The sequence below is a fragment of the Bos indicus genome, chromosome 1, assembly GCF_029378745.1.
Source record: "Bos indicus isolate NIAB-ARS_2022 breed Sahiwal x Tharparkar chromosome 1, NIAB-ARS_B.indTharparkar_mat_pri_1.0, whole genome shotgun sequence".
NCBI lineage: Eukaryota > Metazoa > Chordata > Mammalia > Artiodactyla > Bovidae > Bos > Bos indicus.
In genome coordinates this window covers 126,893,515-126,915,607 of record NC_091760.1, presented here as the reverse complement: position 1 = coordinate 126,915,607, position 22,093 = coordinate 126,893,515, and the positions used below count along the sequence as shown (strand labels likewise).

Here is a 22,093-nt window from a genome sequence, read left to right as displayed (position 1 = left end):
CATGGGGAAGACCATAACCGTGACTATACAGACCTTTGTCGGCAGAGTAATGAATCAGCTAACCATATACACATATCCCCTCTTTTTAAGAATTCTCTCCCATTTAGGTCACCACAGAGCAGAGTATTGAGTAGAGTTTCCTGTGCTATACAGTAGGCTCTCATTCAGTTCAACTGAATCACTCAGTTGTGTCCAACTCTTTGCGACCCCATGACTGCAGCACGCCAGGCTTCCCTGTCCGTCGCCAACTCCCAGAGCCTACTCAAACTCATGTCCATCGTGTCGGTGATGCCATCCAACCATCTTGCCCTCTGTCGTCCCCTTCTCCTCCCGCCTTCAATCTTTCCCAGCATCATGGTCTTTTCAAATGAGTCAGTTCTTTGCATCAGGTGGCCAAAGTATTGGAGTTTCAGCTTCAGCATCAGTCCTTCCGATGAATATTCAGGACTGATTTCTTTCAGATTGATTGGTTGGATCTCCTTGCAGTCCAAGGCCAACACCACAGTTCAAAAGCATCAATTCTTCAGCACTCAGCTTTCTTTATAGCCCAACTCTCATATCCATACACGACTATTGGAAAAACCATAGTTTTGATTAGATGGACCTTTGTTGGCCGTCTCTGGACAACAAGACATTCTCAAAGGAATGTCTCTGCTTTCTAATATGCTGTCTAGGTTGGTCACAGCTTTTCTTCTAAGGAGCAAGTGTCTTTTAATTTCATGGCTGCAGTCACCATCTGCAGTGATTTTGGAGCCCAAGAAAATAAAGCCTCTCACTGTTTCCATTGTTTCCCCATCTATTTGCCATGAAGTGATGGGGCCGGATGACATGATCTTAGTTTTCTGAATGCTGAGTTTTAAGCCAACTTTTTCCCCTCTCCTCTTTCACTTTCACCAAGAGGCTCTTTAGTCCATCTTCGCTTTCTGCCATAAGGATGGTGTCATCTGCGTATCTGAGGTTATTGATATTTCTCCAGGCAATCTTGATTCCAGCTTGTGCTTCATCCCATGAACAGTATGAAAAGGTTCTCATTAGTTATCTATTTTATACATAATAGTATATATATATATATGTCAGTGATTTTCTTAGCAAGAATAGAGTCAGTTGAATGGAGAAAGAACTCTTATTGGAATGGGCAAAGAGTAAATAAGAAATAAAGGTCTATAAAGAAGATAGGCAATTCTTTTAAAAACTGGCTATGGAGGGAAACAGAAAGTTGGGAAGTATCTGAAAAAAGATACTGTAAGATCTTTTCAAGGGAATTAGAAAAAAATTAAAATGTTCTGTTATACCAGAACATGTCTATATACTCTATTACTCTGGTTGAGAAAGAAAAGTTAATCATACTGGAGAAAGAAGGAATATCTGAAGGAGTGAAATTCTTGAAATCAACAACAAAAGTAGAAGAACTGAATTTTGGCAGGAAGGGATTCTTCCTTAGGAACAGAATAGAGAAGAAAAAGAATATGGTGCAGAATCCAATGAATTTTCACATTTGGTAGATTTGGCTTCTATTTTCCTAAGGAACAATAAAGCAAGGTCATCAACTGAGAATAAGTGAGGTGAGAAGAGACATGAAGAGAAGGTAAGAAATAGTCATCATGAAGAGAGGGAAAGTAGTCTTAATTGGAGAAACATAGACTGAAGGCAGTGTTAAAGAGTTCTGCTGAAGTTTGAGATTATGAATGTGAAGGAAAACCAGTTAAATATCCACAGTGTGATTTTACTCCAGTGATATTCAGCTGCTTACATGCAAACTGGGAAAACACATGGGTGAGTTTATTCAGGATTGGAGTCTTACAAAGTGAATACAATACAGAGGGAGAAAGACATGGGAGTTGAATACCCTTATAAAAGAATGACTTTAATAATTAAGAGAGACTAATGCTAGACAAGGAGGCAAACAGACAGGAGAGACTGTCACCAAAAGACTACAAGCTATTTTCCAGTTCTCTCACAGCATTCTGCTTTTCGACCTGAAAAGAAGCCCACCAATCTTGACCTCTTATTTAATTCACTGTATTAGTCCCACTGGTCCTTACTTTCTCTTCCATATACAATCATAGTATTATCATCTAAACCAATAAAATGAACAATCTAAACATAAAAGACTGGCAATATTAAACATCATTATTAAGTTCACTATATTAATTTCAAACCTGTAAAAATCCAAGATGCTCTTGAATGTTTTGCTTCTTTTCTGTAATAAATGATTCAAAGTGCATTACAGCTCGTGTGTATGCTTTGGAGCGAAAGGATGCTACTGCCAGAGTATCCTGAGGTATGAGGTCTAGAAAACGAGTTACACTCTGATAGTCTTCATAATCCACACTAGACACTAGATCATAAAAAGATAATTGAGTAATTAAAGACTTAGAAGATGAAATTTTAAAAGTATACATTTAATTTTATTTCATGAAATAAATTAATCTACATGTACCAGTGTATCTTATTTAGAATGTAACTACCAGCAAGATGATTGCTCAGAAGACTCTTGCTCCAACAGCAATTATTACTTACCTTACCTTAAACAGTCATTTAACTTATTTGAACTTCTGTTTCTATGGACAGAGGAGCCTGGGGAGCTACAGTCCATGATGTCGCAAAGAATCAGTCACAACTGAGCAACTAACACACACACTTTCCTATAAATACTAGCATCTGTTTTGCCTTCCTTAAATGTTGTAAGGATTAAATGTAAATTCACATTAAATGTTGAGGATATATAAAGATGATACAAAAGATGTGGTGGCAAAGAATCCTCCTGCCAATGCAGGTTATATGTAAGAGATGCAGGTTCGATCCCTGTGTCAGGAAGATCCCCTGGAAGAGGGCAAGGCAACCCACTACAGCATTCTTGCCTGGAGAATCCCATGGACAGAGGAGCCTGGCAGGCTGCAGTCCATATACGACTGATGTAACTTAGCACGCAAGCACAAAAGATACAAAGATGAGTTATTTATTATTAATAACTATAAAAACAGTGATAAAGTATGAGTTGGAAAAAAGCAGAATTATGGAAATAGCTTTCTTTATTAACAATCTATTTCTTTACTGTGTTGCTATATCTACATTAACTATTAAGGTGGAAATAGAAAGTAAAAGTGCCTTTCAAGTAAAATCACAAATACTTTAAAATGGTAATTTTTTTAAAAGAATCTAAGAAAAGACCTAACAACTTCTGGACTAGCTAGTTTAAGAAGTCTTATTTAAAAGCTATAGCTTTTAATAATGACTCATTATAGCATGTAGAAAACAGGAAACAAATTTCATAATCAAGATAGTAAATTTAAATGAAATTATATTTAAAATAAGTTTCTTACTTCCATCAAAATGTGTAATTCATTTCAAATTCTGAGAAATGTTAAAGGTAATGTACTATTTCAAATGTACTTTTGAAATATTACAAATGTTACTCTTAAAAGCTAGAATTTTTATTACAATGTTAGTAAGAAATGATAATAACTGAGTTCATGTTTGGTTTTTATGTACCATTTTCACATGCAGAAACAGAAACAAACCTTTAATTGTAGAGTTAATGTAAAACATATCAATATGTTGTAGAGAAAAAAAGTCATATTGTAAAGAAAAACATTCCCCTAAAAAGATAATTATTTGTCAGTCCAAAATATCCTAAAAAAATAAACTATTGTGCTTAACAACAGGAATGTTTGTGTTTCCACAAATAGAGGAACAAGAAGGAGATGCTCACAAGTGCAGAACTTAAGTAAAAGCCTCTTTAAGGGTCTTAGTCAGTTTTTCCAATTAGTCTCAAAGCTTTGGGGGAAAATAATGTATTCCCACTAAGATGGCTGAAGTACAGAGAACAGAACGACCATATACTTTACCCATTTGCCACAAGAATGAAAAGTGCAAAAGTTTAAAGACATTAAGTGTATCTATTAATGTCTGAAGAATGTAATTCATCAAAATCTTACCAAATGCTTATATCATAGGGGCAAGTGTCATTTTAGACTCTAATGAGATTCTTCTTTTAGTCACCTTAGTGGGAGTTGTAAAATCAAAGGGAAAAAAAAAAAACATGTTAGCAGGTGTAACAGGGGGTTAGTGTTGTAGTATATACTAACCATATTTTTTTTTTTTGGAGAGAGATTTTTTTTTTTTTGTAGTGGTGTTTTTTTAATTGCACATAATTGCTTTACAATGTTGTGTTAGTTTCTGCTGTACAACAAAGTGAATTAGCTATATGTATACACTTATCCCCTCTATCTTGGAGAGAATCTTTAGACTCAAATTAAAAGATATAACAATGCTGAACTGAAAGAAACTGTAAAGTGTGAATATTGTTTATAAATTAATTCAAACAAATTATTTAAAAATATGACATTCATGAGATAATTAGAACTTCGGAAACTAGATATTTGATATTAAAAGGGATAATGACCAGTTTTTTTAGGTATCATAAAGACATGTTGATTATATTTCTTTGCAAAGAGTCCTTATCTTTTAGAGCTACACTCTCAAATATTATAGATGAAATAATGATACCTAGGATTTACTTACAAACAATATGGGGTAGATAAGTACATAGCAGTACAGATTAACAAGATTACTAATTCCTTTTATTATTAATTAATTTATTTTAATTGGAAGCTAATTACTTACAACATTGTGGTGGTTTTTGCCATATATTGACATGAATCAGCCATGGGTGTACATGTGTCCCCCTGTCCTGAACCCCCCTCCCACCTCCCTCCTCATACTAAGCATATTTGGAGAGGCTGCTGGATACCAAACTACCAGAGACAGGGAAAAAAAGAATAAAATAAGTGAAATGAATAAAAAATAAAAAAAAATAAGTCATGAAATGAATGAAAGTAAAATCTTTGAAATGTAAAACTTAACTGTGAAAAAGACTGCAAAGAGTATCTCATAAGTGAAAAAAGATAAAGAACATTTATATACATACACATATATGTATATATACAATGTATACACACATTGAGGGAACATGGAATAAATGAGTTAACAGTGAGGAGTGCATTAATAACAACATTAACATAGCATTTATTTCACACTTTATAATTTACTATATATAATCATCAACCCACTTAATCCTCAATCTTCTAGGGGAGATAATATAAACCTTATTTTATGCAAAGAAAAATTAAGGAAAATTTTATGCAAAGAAAAATTAAGCAAAATTAAGGTGTTTTGCTTAAGGAATTGAGAGTAAGAGTTTAAAGAGAGGCTTTCTTACTATAAAGTCACCGCTTTTTCTCAGACAAGGCCATCTCCCAGGGAGGTGGGGGGGAAAGGCATGAAAGAGAATATAGGTCTTTTAAAAGATAATGCTTAAATTATAGATTGATATAGGAAGGAGCTAACTGGTTAATAATAAAGAGAAGGAAGTATATAGAACTTACGACTTACCCATGGAGTCTACCTTATCTCTATGTGATTTGCCTTGTGCGAATTTTTCAGCATTCAGTGCCTGAAACTTGTGCCTTGCCCATTGTGTGAGATGGTCAAGCATGGAGAACACAGTCTGTGTACTGAGTTGACACAGATCAGATGCACTGTCTTGGGTACTTAAGGTATGATGATCATCATGCTTTAGAACTGCCATAATTTCTGCATAAACCTAAGAAGAACCATTTTATGGTTAATGATATGTCTACATAATACTATTTTACTATTACCTGACATATAAGGTTGACCATTCTAGGGAATAATTTTCAAAAGAAAAAAAATCCATGATGGATTAATAATAAATTATCTTTCTCATTAAAATTAAGCCAATAAAATGTTTCTCTGAAGAGAAAATATACTGTAAAAGAGTCACAAAAATAGACTTGGTGAAGATGGTTGAGACTATCCAAGTGCCTGTGAGAGATTATGATGTCTCTTTCATGCTTCATCTGCAAACAGACACTTCAAACAAAAGGAAAGCCCGCTGCTCACTGTGGTAGTTTCTAGAATGTCACTGTCAAACAGGCAAGCAGATATTCATGTGCAAAGCCCTGTGGTAGGATTCAGACATTCCCCAGCTACGGGCTCTGGGTGGGATTCAGACTTTCACCAGCTATGGGTTCTGCTCCAAGAAAGCCCTCTTGTGTGTATACTTGATTGCACACACGAACAATACAAGGTAGCATATGATAAGGTATAAACAGAGTGACAATATCATGGAGCACTTAAGTGCTAAATATAAATACAGTATGGGTTTAGAGGTTCAAGGGAGGCAGTCATGACACATTGGGGTACTAGCCTGCAGTTTGATTTCCTTAAGGTGGGCCCTTTCCCCAAAGCAAAACTTTTATGCCTCAAAAATCTGATCTGTGTTAATTCTAAGGTTCCTTCTGCTCAAAGAGTCTGTGTTTCCATGTCATTTAACCTCTCTGTGTCTTAATTTCCTCATCAATAGAATGGAATAACAGACCATGCTCTGTAATGACACACCAATTCTAAAGCAAAACAAAATCACACTGCAAAGTTTTGTTGCCTTACTGAATCAGATCAAAGGGCACAGAGTGCCCTCCTTCTCATTTTCTAAGGTCTCTTGGTTTTGACAGTAGGAAATCTGTCAAGCTTGAATTTGCAAGCCTCTTAAGGCCTTTTAAACTAAAATGATATATTTGAAATAAAAAGTTAATAGTGACTTTTGTCATCATACTTTGGATTTGTGCTAAATGTTGTGTATTAGTTAATATTTAAGGAAATAAAGCAGAGTCCCTATTAAAACAAACAAAAACCAACAACAACAAAAAAAGTCATAAAAATAAATACAGTATCTGCAGAGATCATTTCAGAGTAATTGAAGGGCATGTACAAACAAAAAATATCAAAAGAAAATATGGAGAAATATGTTCATGATACTGGATAAGAGAAGGCATCGCATAAAAGGCTTAACATTAAAAAGTTATAAAATATATACAAATCTGGCATTTATATTTAAAATTTCTCATGGCAAAAGATATAACTGGAAAAAAATTTTCTACAATATGACTGGCACAAATTGGTATCCAGAATACATATCAAACTCCTACTAATTATTTAAAAAGGCACACACATACACAACCCCAAATAGGCAAAGGATATGAACTAAGCATTTAACAACTCTTTGATAAATAAAGTTTAAAAAAGGATTTTGTAAGTGTTTAGATATCCCATTACATAGCATATACATGTCCAACTAATACATAGCCTTTTTAGTACTAACTACATTTCCCAAATGTTCGTACAAACAGAAACCAAATAAAATGATGTATCTCACCTCTTGTCGATCTTCTTGATTACACCCCAACAAAACATACACTAAAATATGTGGAAGAAGATAGATGGTCACCTTGAAATCATGCTTCATCATAATGCTACAGCAGGTGAAGATTTTACTGGCAAGATCATGCCGAACCTATAAACTCCAATGGTTTAGAGAGTAAGTAGTTTTGTACATTTTATTCTTTTGATTAACACCAAAAGACAACATGTGAGCTAGTCTATCATTGTAGAGTAGGTATTTTCCTATGAAGAAAGGCACTCAAATAGGGAGGATTTAGCTCACCATCTCTCTGGTCAAGTGTCTAAACTGCTGAGACCCCTACAAGAGCAATATAGCTACTTGGGCTGCCAACTATCTCAGCAAAAATGGTCTTTTCCTCCTAGATTTCATTTTAAAATGCATCACGTTTTGTTACAGATTAACCTTGCTAATTACATTATCTTTTACTTAGCTACATTAAATTTAGTACATTTATTCCCTGAACAAATAAATGAGGAAAGTAACCAGAAAGTATTTCCTGGGCCAGCAAATTACATACAAGATCACATTTTTATTAAGTAATCAACAAGGATTAACTATAGGAAAGAAAATGAAAGAAATAAAAAGTTTAAATTACTTGGTGTTAGAGTCAAATGTTATTGGTATGATCCAACCCTCAATTTACCAGCATTAACGTTCTCCTATAAAAGTTTAAAGGTTTTTCCTTCTTCAAATATAAATCCTTCACTAAAAAAAAAAAAAACTAAATACAGCTAAATAAAATATTCCACAGCTGAAAGTAATTAAATTGTATTAATTTAACATTTCACATATTATATTTTCAGTATATTCACTAAAAAAGAGAAAAACTTTATTGAAATTACCAAATATAGTTTATTATAATGCTTTAAAACACTAATAGAAATATGAATTAACAACAAAAGTTGTGAATTTTAAATACACGTTAAACATTTTGGGGAAACACAAAGGTACCTTTTTTCTGTCAGGTATGTAAAAATTTCATATTAGGAAAATATCAGGAACATATCTCTATTTTTCCATGAAATTTTATTTTTAAAAAACCTTTACTTTTTGGGGGGCTTCCCTGGTGGCTCAGCTGGTAAAGAATCTACCTGCAATGCAGGAGACCTGGGTTTGATCCCTGGGCTGGAAAGATCCCCTGGAGAAGGGAAAGGCTACCCACTCCAGTATTCTGACCTGGAGAATTCCATGGACGGGATAGTCTACTGGGTTACAAAGAGTTGGACATGACTGAACAACTTTCACATTCACATTATTTTTATTTTGGAGGAAGTTCAGATAATGTATTCTCTTTTAGAAATGGCCACTGAGGGATAATATATCTTTTTATTACCTAAGAAATCTTTTTATTATGTATAAAAAAGTCTGATAAGGCATTTATATTCTTTTAAACAATATTATTTAAAACATAAAATGATAGGACATAATATAATAGACATTTTACAAACACACTAAGAACACAATTATTTGCTTGATTAAAAAACTACCTTTTTACTCAAAAACTGTTACTAGTAACAAAAGAGAAACTCTCTATTAGTAAACGTTTTCTACAAAAATTTCTATCACTAACAGCACAAATATTTCAGTGCCTACTGTGTGTGCTATGCATTCAGATAAATGTTCTCATTTCCTTCACAATTTCTATTCAGTTAAATTCTGGACAAGGCTCTCTTACCTTTGTTATAAGATAACCTGCCCAAGATGCTGACCATTCCGCAAAATTATTACCTAATTTACTTAAGTAAATTGGCTTCTTTACTCCAGACCAATCTGTTGATTTCTGAGAACTCTTATATCTGTAATTTAAAAATTGTTTATTAAAAAATAAATATATATTCGTCTGTCTAGAACTTTAGTATAAGGAATTATATCAACTCTTTTGCTGACTACCCCACTACAGCCTTACCTTTACTGAAATCTGGCTAAAGACACTACTTTCCCTAAAGCCTTCTTAGTGATGGGGTGATAGTCATTCTTGAACTCCCCAAGTACAAAGTATTTGAGTCTGCTTCTTCCCTTCCTCAATGCTCTTTCAGATCCTTCCAACCCCACCCTGGAACAAAAAAGATCTGTTCCTTTGAAGTTCAAGTCATCCACATATATATACTATACTATACTCATTATGGACATCTACCAACTCACTGATACAGTTAGCAGACTGCTCAGCATTTTCTTTCCTCCCCAAGTCTTACCATCCTGAGTGACTTCAATGTCTGGTTGGACCATCTAGTCAAACTGAAAACTTCTCAATGACTGTCTCCTCTACTTCTTTTTTGGGACTCCCTTTCCAAAACAGAGAAACTTCTTCACTTCCAAAATGTACTATTTAGACCCCATTTTACGGCCACGGTTTCCCAAAGTTCCAGTTATTTCACCCAGTCACTGACACATCTGTTCTCTCTCATTGAGATCTTCTGTCTCTTGATTCTGCTAAACTCTTCTAATCTATAATACCTCCTTTTCATTTACTTCTTTTTCTAACCAGCTTGGTTTCTACGGTCCTTCACTTCAAGCATTCTCTTGGTAATATCCTCTATACACTCCACTGCCACACTGTTCTTTACCAGCTGGACCCATCCGCCAAGCTCCAAATCTTGGATCAGTCTAAATGCTTGCTTTCACTGAAACGATATCAAGGCCACTGCATTGATAGAGGAAAAATCATGAAATTGTTTATGAGATTAGTACTACTACATATCTTAGTTTTCAACCTCAGTAGACCTCTATGGTGCCCAGAAATCCTAAATATTCCTTATCAGCTCTCTCTTCTGTTTTCCACAGTGGCTATTACAAATAATCATTATTCTCCTTACATGACCTATTACCAACTGCACTGATACTTTCAGCCAATAATCTTATCTCTTATACCTCTTACTTCATGGAGAAAAAAGAAACCATTAACACAACCCCACAGTTAAATTTGTAAATAAGTTCTATCCATCATTTTATCTTGCCTTATTACAGAGAAAGAGACTTTACTTCCTTTAATCACCCATGAGATATATGGCTAGTATTCTGGATGCTTCTTGGGGCCTTATTTTATCAATTATCACTTCTCTCTCTTCCATAACTTCAACATGATTCTTTCTATATGCTCCTCAGCACTAACATTTAAAGCTGTTCAAATAGGTCTCATCTTACACATGCGTACAGCAACTATTGAGGTGAGTGGATTCCTTTTTAATCACCAGTGTAAGGTTTGGAAATGACAAATGTAATTAATGCCCTACACTCAAGGGTCTCAGCAAACATTATGTATTTCACTGTATCGCAAATTGCTAAAAAATGAAAAATCCAATGTCTCTCAGTTAACCATCATTATTTTGAACCATCATGAATATAATTCTCTGGATGATTTTTACAAGTTTTATGCTGAACTTAGAAAACTATAGATATTGGGGAACAAGTAAGGCTCTGTCAAGTCACATCCTGATATTTTCTCCTAAAATTATTTCTGTGGCAATTGTGAACCATAGGTGATTTATCTATCTAGTTCACAGAAACTCGTAAGCATCTATAAGTGCTATAAAATACAGATAAAGAAATGGAGAAGTATAGAGTTCTCAAAATAGAAAAAACAAACTTTATTTTATCTTAATAAACTATATCTTTAAATAGTACTATTCATAAGAAACAAAATGATGTTTAAGAGGTTTCTAAATATTAAAAGGTATGTAGCAAATAAGTATACATATTTAAGGGCTCTTATAAAACATTTTACTATGTACCTAGGTACTTTACTAGGGTTCAAAAGCTAAAGTAATTATCCAAGGTCAAATAGCCAATAGTTTTGGGACTTAGACTACCTAAAACTAAAGTTTCTAACTAAAAATAATTAATGGGCTTCAATCAAGCCTAACAAAGTTTTTAAAATGGCAAAAAAAAAGGTTAGAAATTTTTTTTTCTTAAAGGAGAAAAAAAATATTTTCACAGGGCTTCCCAGATGGCACTAGTGGTAAAGAACCCGCCTGCCCATGTAGGAGACTTAAGAAACACGAGTTGAGTCTCTCGGTCAGGGAAGATCCCCTGGAGGACGGCATGGCAACCCACTCCAGTATTCGTGCCTAGAGAATACCATGGACAGAGCAGCCTGTCAGGCTATAGTCCAAAGGGTCGCAAAGAGTTGGACACAACTGAAGTGACTTAGCACATACACATCAAAAGTTTCAACTCATATTCAATTTGAAGTAGATTTTTTCCAAAGTACTACTGACAATTGAATTAAAAAATAATCCTTTCAGCGTCAATGAATTTGTCTAAATATTCAAAGTTATAGAATTTAAACAATGAGCATATTGTTCTCATTTTGACAAGATTATAAACATAAATCATAGCGGAAAAATACATATTAGAACATACTAAAAACACTTTTAAAGCTAAAAAGTTATATCAAAAGTAACATTTATTTTATATAGTTAAAAACAATTTTATCAAAATAGTATTAATGAGTTTACAGACCTAGTATTTAGATGTGGTTCCAGTATTTCTCGAACATGCTCAGGAAATCGCCTCCACAATTGGTGACCGGGGCCATCAGTTTGCATCTCTCTGCAGTCATAAATGGAAAGTAACTCCTACAAATATATATTTTACAGTTGTAAATTATCAATGAAACAGATACACCTTTACATCCACCAATATTCTACATATTACAGCTATAAAAATACATAGAAAAGTATATAAAATTATAACATTTTGGAGTTATGAACTTGTTCAGATTTATCTCAATGCTTAAAACCATTCAGGTGATTTACTCAAGGTCACAAAGCTGTGGTAGTAACAATAATGGAACATGTAATTTGCGTGCTACATATAACATGTTCTAAAATAAATGACTAAGAGTTATTCGGAGGAAAAAATTGGAATCTTCTATACTTGCAGAATTTTTAGAGTGTGACCTTTTCTGAATTTTAATTAAAGTACTATAAATCCAAAATAGTTCAAAAATTCAAGATATTTCAAATTCTAGATATAACATACTGAGTTAAAAATTCTGATAATAAGATGCAAATGTTAAACACCAATTTATTAGTCAAATCCAGCAATGAAATGGTTATATTTTACTTTCCTGAAAATAAAACAAGTGGGATTTTATAGATGAAGAAAAAAAACCTTTCTAATATCAATCTTTAACATAAGACAAATGTTAGTATATTATATCTTTCATCACCTACTATTCTTTCTTTATATTCCACTATAAAGGACAACATGCAACAGATATATTCCTATTAATAACAATTATAAACACTAATAGAATATGTACTTTATATTTAGAATTAGATCAAAGGTACAAATTCCAGTTATAAATAAATATTAGAGATATAATGTATAACATGATAAATATAATTAACACTGCTATATGTTATATACGGAGAAGGCAATGGCACCCCACTCCAGTACTCTTGCCTGGAAAATCCATGGACAGAGGAGCCTGGTAGGCTGCAGTCCATGGGATCACTAAGAGTCGGACACGACTGAGCGACTTCACTTTCACTTTTCTTTTTCATGCACTGGAGAAGGAAATGGCAACCCACTCCAGTATTCTTGCCTGGAGAATCCCAGGGACGGAAGAGCCTGGTGGGCTGCCGTCTATGGGGTCGCACAGAGTCAGACACGACTGAAGTGACTTAGCATTAGCATATGTTATATATGAAAGCTGTTAAGAAGGTAAATCCTGAGTTCTAATCACAAGGGAAAACATTCCTTGTGCTAAAAAAATTTAACTTTTTAAAAATTTAATTTTGTATTTATATGAGATAAATGGATATTCATTAAACTTGTGATAATCATTTCATGATGTACTTAAGTCAAATCATTAAGCTATGCACCTTAAACTTATACAGTGCTGTATGTCAATTATATCTCTACAAAATTGGAAGAAAAAACAAACAAAAAACACTAATATACTTAGAGTTGTTCATCTTGTTTCATATTTAACTGAGAAAATAAGCAATTACAAGATACCTCTACAACTTCCATGCTAATATCTCCCCAGCGTGACAATACCACATCAGTGCTTACATGCTCTGCTTTCCCTCTTATTACTAAAGATGAACTGTTTTTGCTTCTAATTAAGGCTAGACTATGCCAAAGCCTTTGACTGTGTGGATCACAATAAACTGTGGAAAATTCTTCAAGAGATGGGAATACCAGACCACCTGACCTGCCTCTTGAGAAATCTGTATGCAGGTCAGGAAGCAACAGTTAGAACTGGACATGGAACTAAATAGGAAAAGGAGTTCGTCAAGGCTGTATATTGTCACCCTGTTTATTTAACTTCTATGCAGAGTACATCATGAGAAACGCTGGACTGGAAGAAACACAAGCTGGAATCAAGATTGCCGGGAGAAATCTCAATAACCTCAGATATGCAGATGACACCAGCCTTATGGCAGAAAGTGAAGAGGAACTAAAAAGCCTCTTGATGAAAGTGAAAGTGGAGAGTGAAAAAGTTGGCTTAAAGCTCAACATTCAGAAAACGAAGATCATGGCATCTGGTCCCATCACTTCATGGGAAATAGATGGGGAAACAGTGGAAACAGTGTCAGACTTTATTTTTCTGGGCTCCAAAATCACTACAGATGGTGACTGCAGCCATGAAATTAAAAGACGCTTACTCCTTGGAAGGAAAGTTATGACCAACCTAGATAGCATATTGAAAAGCAGAGACATTGCTTTGCCAACAAAGGTTCGTCTAGTCAAGGCTATGGTTTTTCCAGTGGTCATGTATGGATGTGAGAGTTGGACTGTGAAGAAGGCTGAGCGCCGAAGAATTGATGCTTTTGAACTGTGGTGTTGGAGAAGACTCTTGAGAGTCCCTTAGACTGCAAGGAGATCCAACCAGTCCATTCTGAAGGAGATCAGCCCTGGGATTTCTTTGGAAGGAACGATGCTAAAGCTGAAACTCCAGTACTTTGGCCACCTCATGTGACGAGTTGACTCACTGGAAAAGACTCTGATGCTGGAAGGGATTGGGGGCAAGAGGAGAAGGGGACGACAGAGGATGAGATGGCTGGATGGCATCACTGACTCGATGGACGTGAGTCTGAGTGAACTCCGGGAGTTGGTGATGGACAGGGAGGCCTGGCGTGCTGCGATTCATGGGGTGGCAAAGAGTCGGACACAACTGAGTGACTGATCTGATCTGATCTGATTCTTCCCACTTGTACACTATATTCCACATCTCTTTACCTACTTAAAGTAGTGTTACATCAGTTGTCTTCTATATCATCACTATTCTTCTCTTGCTGAACTGTTCCCAAGCACATGTAAACACATTGTCATTTTTTCTATTTTTACCCCTCTTTCCTCCCTAGCTATCTCATTCTTCTGCTCTCCTTGATAGCAACACTCTTCAAAAGAATTTCTGTAATTTTTCTAATTCCTCTCCTCCCACATGTTCTTAAAAATACTCTAATGAGGCTTTCTAAACTACACTGAAACTGCTCTTTTCAAGGACAGCAATGATCTCTACGTTACTATAGCCAATGGTCAATTCTTAGTCCTGAAATTATTACACCTATAGAATATGGTCAGCATTTAGATCACTCCATACTTCCTGAAGGGGCTTCCCTGGTGGCTCAGACAGTAAAGAATCTGCTTGCAATGTGGGAGACCTGGGTCAGATCCCTGGGTCAGAAAGACCCCCAAACTACTCCCATGATGCTAAAGTTTCAGCTTTAGCATCATGGGAGTAGGAAATGGCAACCCACTCCAGTATTCTTGCCTGGAAAATTCCATGGACAGAGGAGCTTGGTGGGCTCCAGTTCATGGGGTTGCAGAGTCCAACATGACTGAGTAACTAACACACACACAGACATACTTTCTGAAACACTTTCTTGTCTTCCAGGACACCATCTTCTCCCACCTTACTGGTAGCTCCTTCTAAATTTTCTTACTTTTTCCCTCTTCTCAGTGACTCCTCATTATCCAGGTCTCAGTTACTAGAACCTTTTTACCTATACATACTTCCTCAGAATCATAGTTTTAACGAACTATGAACACCTCCAATTTGTATCTTTAACTCAGGCCTCTAATCATGAATTTCAGACCTGAATATCTAACAAAATAAAAAAATATTTTATTCGAAAAAATATGAAAAGGGGCAAAGAAAATCAAACTGGAAAAGTGTTTGTTACACATATGGAACACAGGGATAATTTCCACTACATCCAAATAGGTCTTAAAAGGTCAATTAAAAAACTAGATCATTACCAAGGGAAAAATGGGAAAAGATCATTTAGAGAAAATTCACAAAAAAGCAATAAATATATAAAAGATGTTACACTGCTCTTATTATTAAGTGTAAATTAATATGAAACAATATCATATCTTAACTGTCACATTGGCAAAGATTAAAAATTTTAATTAAAGGCAGGTTTGTCAAGGGAGTATAAAGTGGTGAAGCTTTTTTGATAATCAAATGTAAACTCTGTATTTGCTTGGAGATTTTAATTTTAAGATATCTATATTATTATATACTCACTCAAATACTCAGAAATTGTATATATGTTTTTTAAATAACTTTTTTGTAAAAACAAGCTATTGAACAGAACCTATTTATCTTAAAGTTTTTTTAACAAATTACAGTATGTTATATTGAACATAAAGTCACCGAAAAGAATGAATTAGAGCTATATATACTGACATGGAAAATTACACAACATATACTGTTAAACACAAAAGAAAATCAACAAATATGATCTGCTTGCTTGCTGGAGAACACACATGTATTTGTATATAAATAGAAAAAAATGTCAAAGTATGTATAATAATGTTAGAAGGGTGCATTTCTGTACTCTTGAAATTTTTGTCAAGAACTTGTATTACTTTGATAATAAAAATGATAGTTAAAAATTAAGAGTTCCTAAAGTATAGAATTTACAACTTTCTTAATAGAAGTTAATAACATAAACCCAATAAGGTCTACATACACTCTTACCTGAATGGCATAAGCAGCTGAATCTTGAGCTCGGCTGTTATCTGCATATGCAAGGTAAGCTCTTGTTAGTTCCATCAATAATCCATAGGCAAAGTTTGAATCTTCTACTCCAGTCTCAAAAAAAAAAAAAAATTATAGGATAATTTGTATACATTTTCTTAAATTGTACTGTGCATACCATGGTGAATTTAACTTAGTTATTTAAGTGAATTTAACTTAGAGAAGGAAAGCTCAGTAAGGATCAAATGAAGTTTGGTACCAAGTCTAAAATATAATCTGTAGCTAAGAAGCCAAATCTAACACTTCTTAAACTATTTTTAAAGTGTTAGACTCATTCAACTTTTACAGAGTCAGCAATATGCATATTTTGGTTTTTCAACTCTTAAAAAGAAAACTTGTTCTACAGAATTTCCTAAATTACATTCTGTAGAACCTTGGCCACTTGAGAAGCTTCAAAAAATAATTTTAACATGCCCTTCTGTAGGAGATTCATAATGTTCTCCAATATGTTAAAAGTCCTGTTTAATTTTGTTTTACAAGATTTCCCACACTCATTTGACCATGAAAACATTTTTATATACACACTATTAAAACACCTGGGAAATTAGTTTCTCATGGAGATATTGAGCAATTGGGTTTAAATAGTAAACTTTAAATAATCAATTAGATTTTAAGTATTTGTCACAATTATGTTAGAAAGTTTATTTAAAAGAATGCAGCACTCCAGACTAGGCTTCAACTTTATTTTTTTGGCTAAAGGTCTCTGCAATAGTATTAAGGAATAAACTCAGAAATTACCTAAATTATCTAGTTTAGACCAAGTTGCCACTAAGGACAAAACGAGTCGGCAGTGGTCTGCTGCAGGGATGGGGCTCTGGGTCCAGCTGATTTGGGTATAGCATAAGCCCTCTTGGAGGAGGTCACCATTAACCCCATCACAGAGCTACCAGAACTTACACTGGATTGGGATATAGACTCTTAGAGGGCACAACAGAACCTTGTGCACCAGAAACCAGGAGAAAGGAGCAGTCACCCTACAAGAGACTGTCCCGGACTTGGCAGTGGGTGTTCAGGAGTCTCCGGCAGAGGCGTGGGTCAGTGGTGGCATACAGCAGGGTTGGGGGCACTGAGTGTAGCAGTACATGCATGGGATCTTTTGAAGGAGGTCCCTGTTATCTTCATTACCTCCACCATAGTTTGCTGCTAAGACGCTTCAGTCGTGTCCGACTCTGTGCGACCCCATAGACAGCAGCCCACCAGGTTCCCCTGCCCCTGGGATTCTCCAGGCAAGAATACTGGAGTGGGTTGCCATTTCCTCCTCCACCATAGTTTGGAGCCAGGTAAATAGCAGGGAGAGAACACAGCTCCACCCAACAACAGAAAATTGAATGAAAGATTTACTGAGCATGGCCCCGCCCATCAGAACAAGACCCAGTTTCCCCCTCAGTTGGTCTCTACCATCAGGAAGCTTTCATAAGCTTCTTATTCTTCTCCATCAGAGACCAGACAGCCCGAAAACCACAATCACAGAAAACTAACCAATCTAATCACATGGACCACAGCCTTGTCTAACTCAATGAAACTATGAGCCATGCCACGTAGGGCCACCCAAGACAGACGTGTCATGGTGGACAGTTCTGACAAAATGTGGTCCACTGGAGAAGGGAATGGCAAACCACTTCAGTATTCTTGCCTTGAGAACCCTATGAACAGTATGAAAAGGCAAAAAGATAGGACACTGAAAGATGAACTCCCCAGGTTGGTAGGTGCTCAATATGCTACTGGAGATAAGTGGAGAAAAAAATTCAGAAAGAATGAAGAGATGGAGCCAAAGCAAAAACAACACCCAGTTGTGGATGAGACTGGTGACGGAAGCAAGGTTCGATGCTGTACAGAGCAATATTGCATAGGAACCTAGAATATTAGCTCCACGAGTCAAGGCAAATTGGAAGCGGTCAAACAGGAGATGGCAAGAGAAACTTTGACATTTTAGGAATAAGCAAACTAAAATGGACTAGAATAGGTGAATTTAACTCAGATGACCATCATACCTACTACTGGGGGCAAGAATCCCTTTGAAGAAATGGCATAGCCCTATAGTCAACAAGAGTGAAATGCTGAACTTGGATACAATCTCAAAAACGACAGAATGATCTCTGTTCGTTTCCAAGGCAAACCATTCAACATCATGGTAATCCAAGTCTATGCCCCGACCAGTAATGCTGAAGAAGCTGAATGGTTCTAAGAAGACCTACAAGACCTTTTAGTACTAACAACCAAAAAAGATGCCCTTTTCATTATAGGGGACTGGAATGCAAAAGTAGGAAGTCAAGAAACGCCTGGAGTAACAGGTAAATTTGGCCTTGGAGTACACAATGAAGCAGGGCAAAGGCTAAAAGAGTTTTGCCAAGAGAATGCATTGGTCATAGCAAACACCTTCTTACAATAACACAAGAGAAGACTCTACACATGGACATCACCAGATGGTCAACACCGAAATCAGACTGATTACATTCTTTGCAGCCAAGTATGGAGAAGCTCTACACAGTCAGCAAAAACAAGACCGGGAGCTGACTGTGGCTCAAATCATGTACTCTTTATTGCCAAATTCAAACTTAAATTGAAGAAAGTAGGGAAAACTACTGGACCATTCAGGTATGATCTAAATCAAATCCCTTATGATTATACAGTGGAAGTGAGAAATAGATTTATGGGACTAGATCTGATAGACAGAGTGCCTGATGAACTATGGACAGAGGTTCGTGACATTGTACAGGAGACATCCGTCAAGACCACCTCAAGAAAAAGAAATGCAAAAAAGCAAAATGGCTGTCTGAGGAGGCCTTACAAATAGCTGTGAAAAGAAGGGAAGCAAAAAGCAAAGGAGATAAGGAAAGATATACCCATTTGAATGCAGAGTTCCAAAGAATATCAAGGAGAGATAAAAAAAAGCCTTCCTCAGTGATCAGTGCAAAGAAATAGAGGAAAACAATAGAATGAGAAAGACTAGATATCTCTTCAAGAAAAGTAAAGATACCAAGGGAACATTTCATGCAAAGATGGACATAATAAAGGACAGAAATGGTATGGACCTAACAGAAGCAGAAGATATTAAGAAGAGGTGGCAAGAATACACAGAAGAACTATACAAAAAAGATCTTCGCGACCCAGATAATCACGATGGTGTGATCACTCACCTAGAGCCAGACATCCTGGAACACGCAGTCAAGCAGGCCTTATGCTATGCTATACTAAGTCACTTCAGTCGTGTCCGACTGTGTGACCCCATAGACGGCAGCCCACCAGGCTCCCCCATCCCTGGGATTCTCCAGGCAAGAACACTGGCGTGGGTTGCCATTTCCTTCTCCAATGCATGAAAGTGAAACATGAAAGTGAAATCGCTCAGTCGTCTCCGACTCTTAGCGACTCCATGGACTGCAGCCTACCAGGTTCCTCCATCCATGTGATTTTCCAGGCAAGAGAACTGGAGTGGGGTGCCATTGCCTTCTCCACAAGCAGGCCTTAGGAAGCATAATTATGAACAAAGCTAGTGGAGGTGATGGAATTCTAGTTGAGCTATTTCAAATCCTAAAAGATGATGCTGTGAGAGTGCTACAATCAATGTCAGCAAATTTGGACAACTCAGCAGTGGCCACAGGACTGGAAAAGGTCACTTTTCATTCCAATCCCAAAGAAAGGCAATGCCAAAGAATGAACAAACTACCGCACAATTGCACTCATCTCACACACTAGTAAAGTAATGCTCAAAATTCTCCAAGCCAGACTTCAGCAATATGTGAACCGTGAACTTCCAGATGTTCAAGCTGGTTTTAGAAAAGGCAGAGGAACCAGAGATCAAATTGCCAACATCCGCTGGATCATCGAAAAAGCAAGATAGTTCCAGAAAAACATCTATTTCTGCTTTATTGACTATGCCAAAGCCTTTGACGGTGTGGATCACAACAAACTGGGAAATTCTGAAAGAGATGGGAATACCAGACAACCTGACCTACCTCTTGAGAAATTTGTATGCAGGTCAGGAAGCAACAGTTAGAACTGGACATGGAACAAAAAACTGGTTCCAAATAGGAAAAGGAGTTCGTCAAGGCTGTATATTGTCACCCTGCTTATTTAACTTATATGCAGAGTACATCATGAGAAATACTCGGCTGGAAGAAACACAAGCTGGAATCAAGATTGATGGGAGAAACATCAATAACCTCAGATATGCAGATGACACCACTCTTATGGCAGAAAGCTAAGAAGAACTAAACAGCCTCCTGATGAAAGTGAAAGAGGAGAATGAAAAAGTTGGCTTAAAGCTTAACATTCAGAAAACAAAGATCATGGCATCTGATCCCATCATGTCATGGGAAACAGATAGGGAAACAGTGAGAGGTTTTATTTTTTGGGGTCCCAAAATCACTGCAGATGGTGACTGCAGTCATGAAATTAAAAGAGGCTTGCTCCTTGGAAGCAAAGTTATGACCAACCTAGACAGCATATTAAAAAGCAGAGACATTACTTTGCCAACAAAGGTCCGTCTAGTTAAGGCTATGGTTTTCCAGTAGTCATGTATGGATATGAGAGTTGCACTATAATGAAAGCTGAGCGCCGAAGAATTGATGCTTTTGAACTGTGGTGTTGGAGAAGACTCTTGAGAGTCCCTTGAACTGCAAGGAGATCCAACCAGTCCATCTTAAAGGAAATCAATTCTGAATATTCTTTGGAAGGACTGATGTTGAAGCTGAAACTTCAATACTTTGGCCACCTGGTGTGAAGAGCTGACTCATTTGAAAAGACCCTGATGCTGGGAAATACTGAAGGCGGGAGGAAAAGGGGATGACAGAGGATTAGATGGTTGGCATCATCGAATCAATGGACATGAATTTGAATAAGCTCTGGGAGTTGGTGATGGACAGGAGGCCTGGCATGATGCAGTCCATGGAGTCGCAGAAGTTGTACACAACTGAGTGACTGAACTGAATTGAAGGACAAACTGAATAGTTTCTTGTAAATGGAAATTCCATTTCTACAGATTTCTTGTAGAAATCCCATTAGGAGAGAGAACTCTTCTTGTCATTCCAAATTATCATAACTTACCACAAATGTAAAATCTTTTCCTTGGGTGTCAGTGGTTGAGAAATCTAGTCGACCTGGGTCTATTGCCCCCAATTCCCCTAAACATTCTCCACAGAGCAACCGAGCTTGAGAGTTTGCATCTTGGCAACCTTTCAAGAGCACTGTCACCAACTGTGAGATAACAGGTTCCACGGTTTCACTATCTGTTGCATATCTGATCAGTTTTTCCTAAAATAAAAGTAGAAAGAAAGTTTATATGTAACTTCTACAAACTAATATACTTTCCTAACTAGAAAGCTTAAAAACATTAAGGAATATCTGATAAATATTGACAAAATTAAACTCTTGTTCTGCAGTCTTCTCACTGAGTTTTTGCTGAGTTCACATAATATAATTCACAATATGTTCTGTAGGATTAGAATCATAATTGTGTTTAAGAGTTTTTATTATTAATCCACTAAATAAATAGGGACTTAGTATTATTACATCAGTATACAGAAGTAAGACATGGTCTTATCCCAATGAGTTCACAATCTAAAGGGAAAATAGACATACAAACAAACAATTAAAATATCATACAATATGTGCATTAACAAATATATGTACAAGGTAAAGAAGTAGTGAAAAAGATGAAAAAGAGACCAGAGTATTTTTCAAGCGTAATAGGTATTTCAGTAAATAATTCAAGAAGGAAGAGTTATTAGTTCAAATAAGAAAACTGAAAAGTATAAAAAGCAAGTACAGGAGAAAAAGATACAGGAAAAGAATTCGATGGGGATGAATTTTTTAAAAAGGACACAGGAAAA

At 36.0% G+C, this 22,093-nt stretch overlaps 1 protein-coding gene across 2 annotated transcripts in view; it reads right to left on the bottom strand.

Annotated features, from left to right (window-relative positions):
- The window catches only part of ATR (ATR serine/threonine kinase), a 120,591-nt gene that overhangs the window by 45,629 nt on the left and 52,869 nt on the right, over window positions 1–22,093 (bottom strand). For both annotated transcript variants that reach the window (XM_070793712.1, XM_019961396.2), the window contains exons 22-28: window positions 21,309–21,515; window positions 16,206–16,319; window positions 11,723–11,838; window positions 8,940–9,060; window positions 7,238–7,375; window positions 5,395–5,605; window positions 2,160–2,338 (exon numbers count right to left, since the gene is read on the bottom strand). In XM_070793712.1, the coding sequence (XP_070649813.1) occupies window positions 2,160–2,338; window positions 5,395–5,605; window positions 7,238–7,375; window positions 8,940–9,060; window positions 11,723–11,838; window positions 16,206–16,319; window positions 21,309–21,515 (1,086 nt within the window). The remainder of the gene's footprint in view (window positions 1–2,159; window positions 2,339–5,394; window positions 5,606–7,237; window positions 7,376–8,939; window positions 9,061–11,722; window positions 11,839–16,205; window positions 16,320–21,308; window positions 21,516–22,093) is intronic.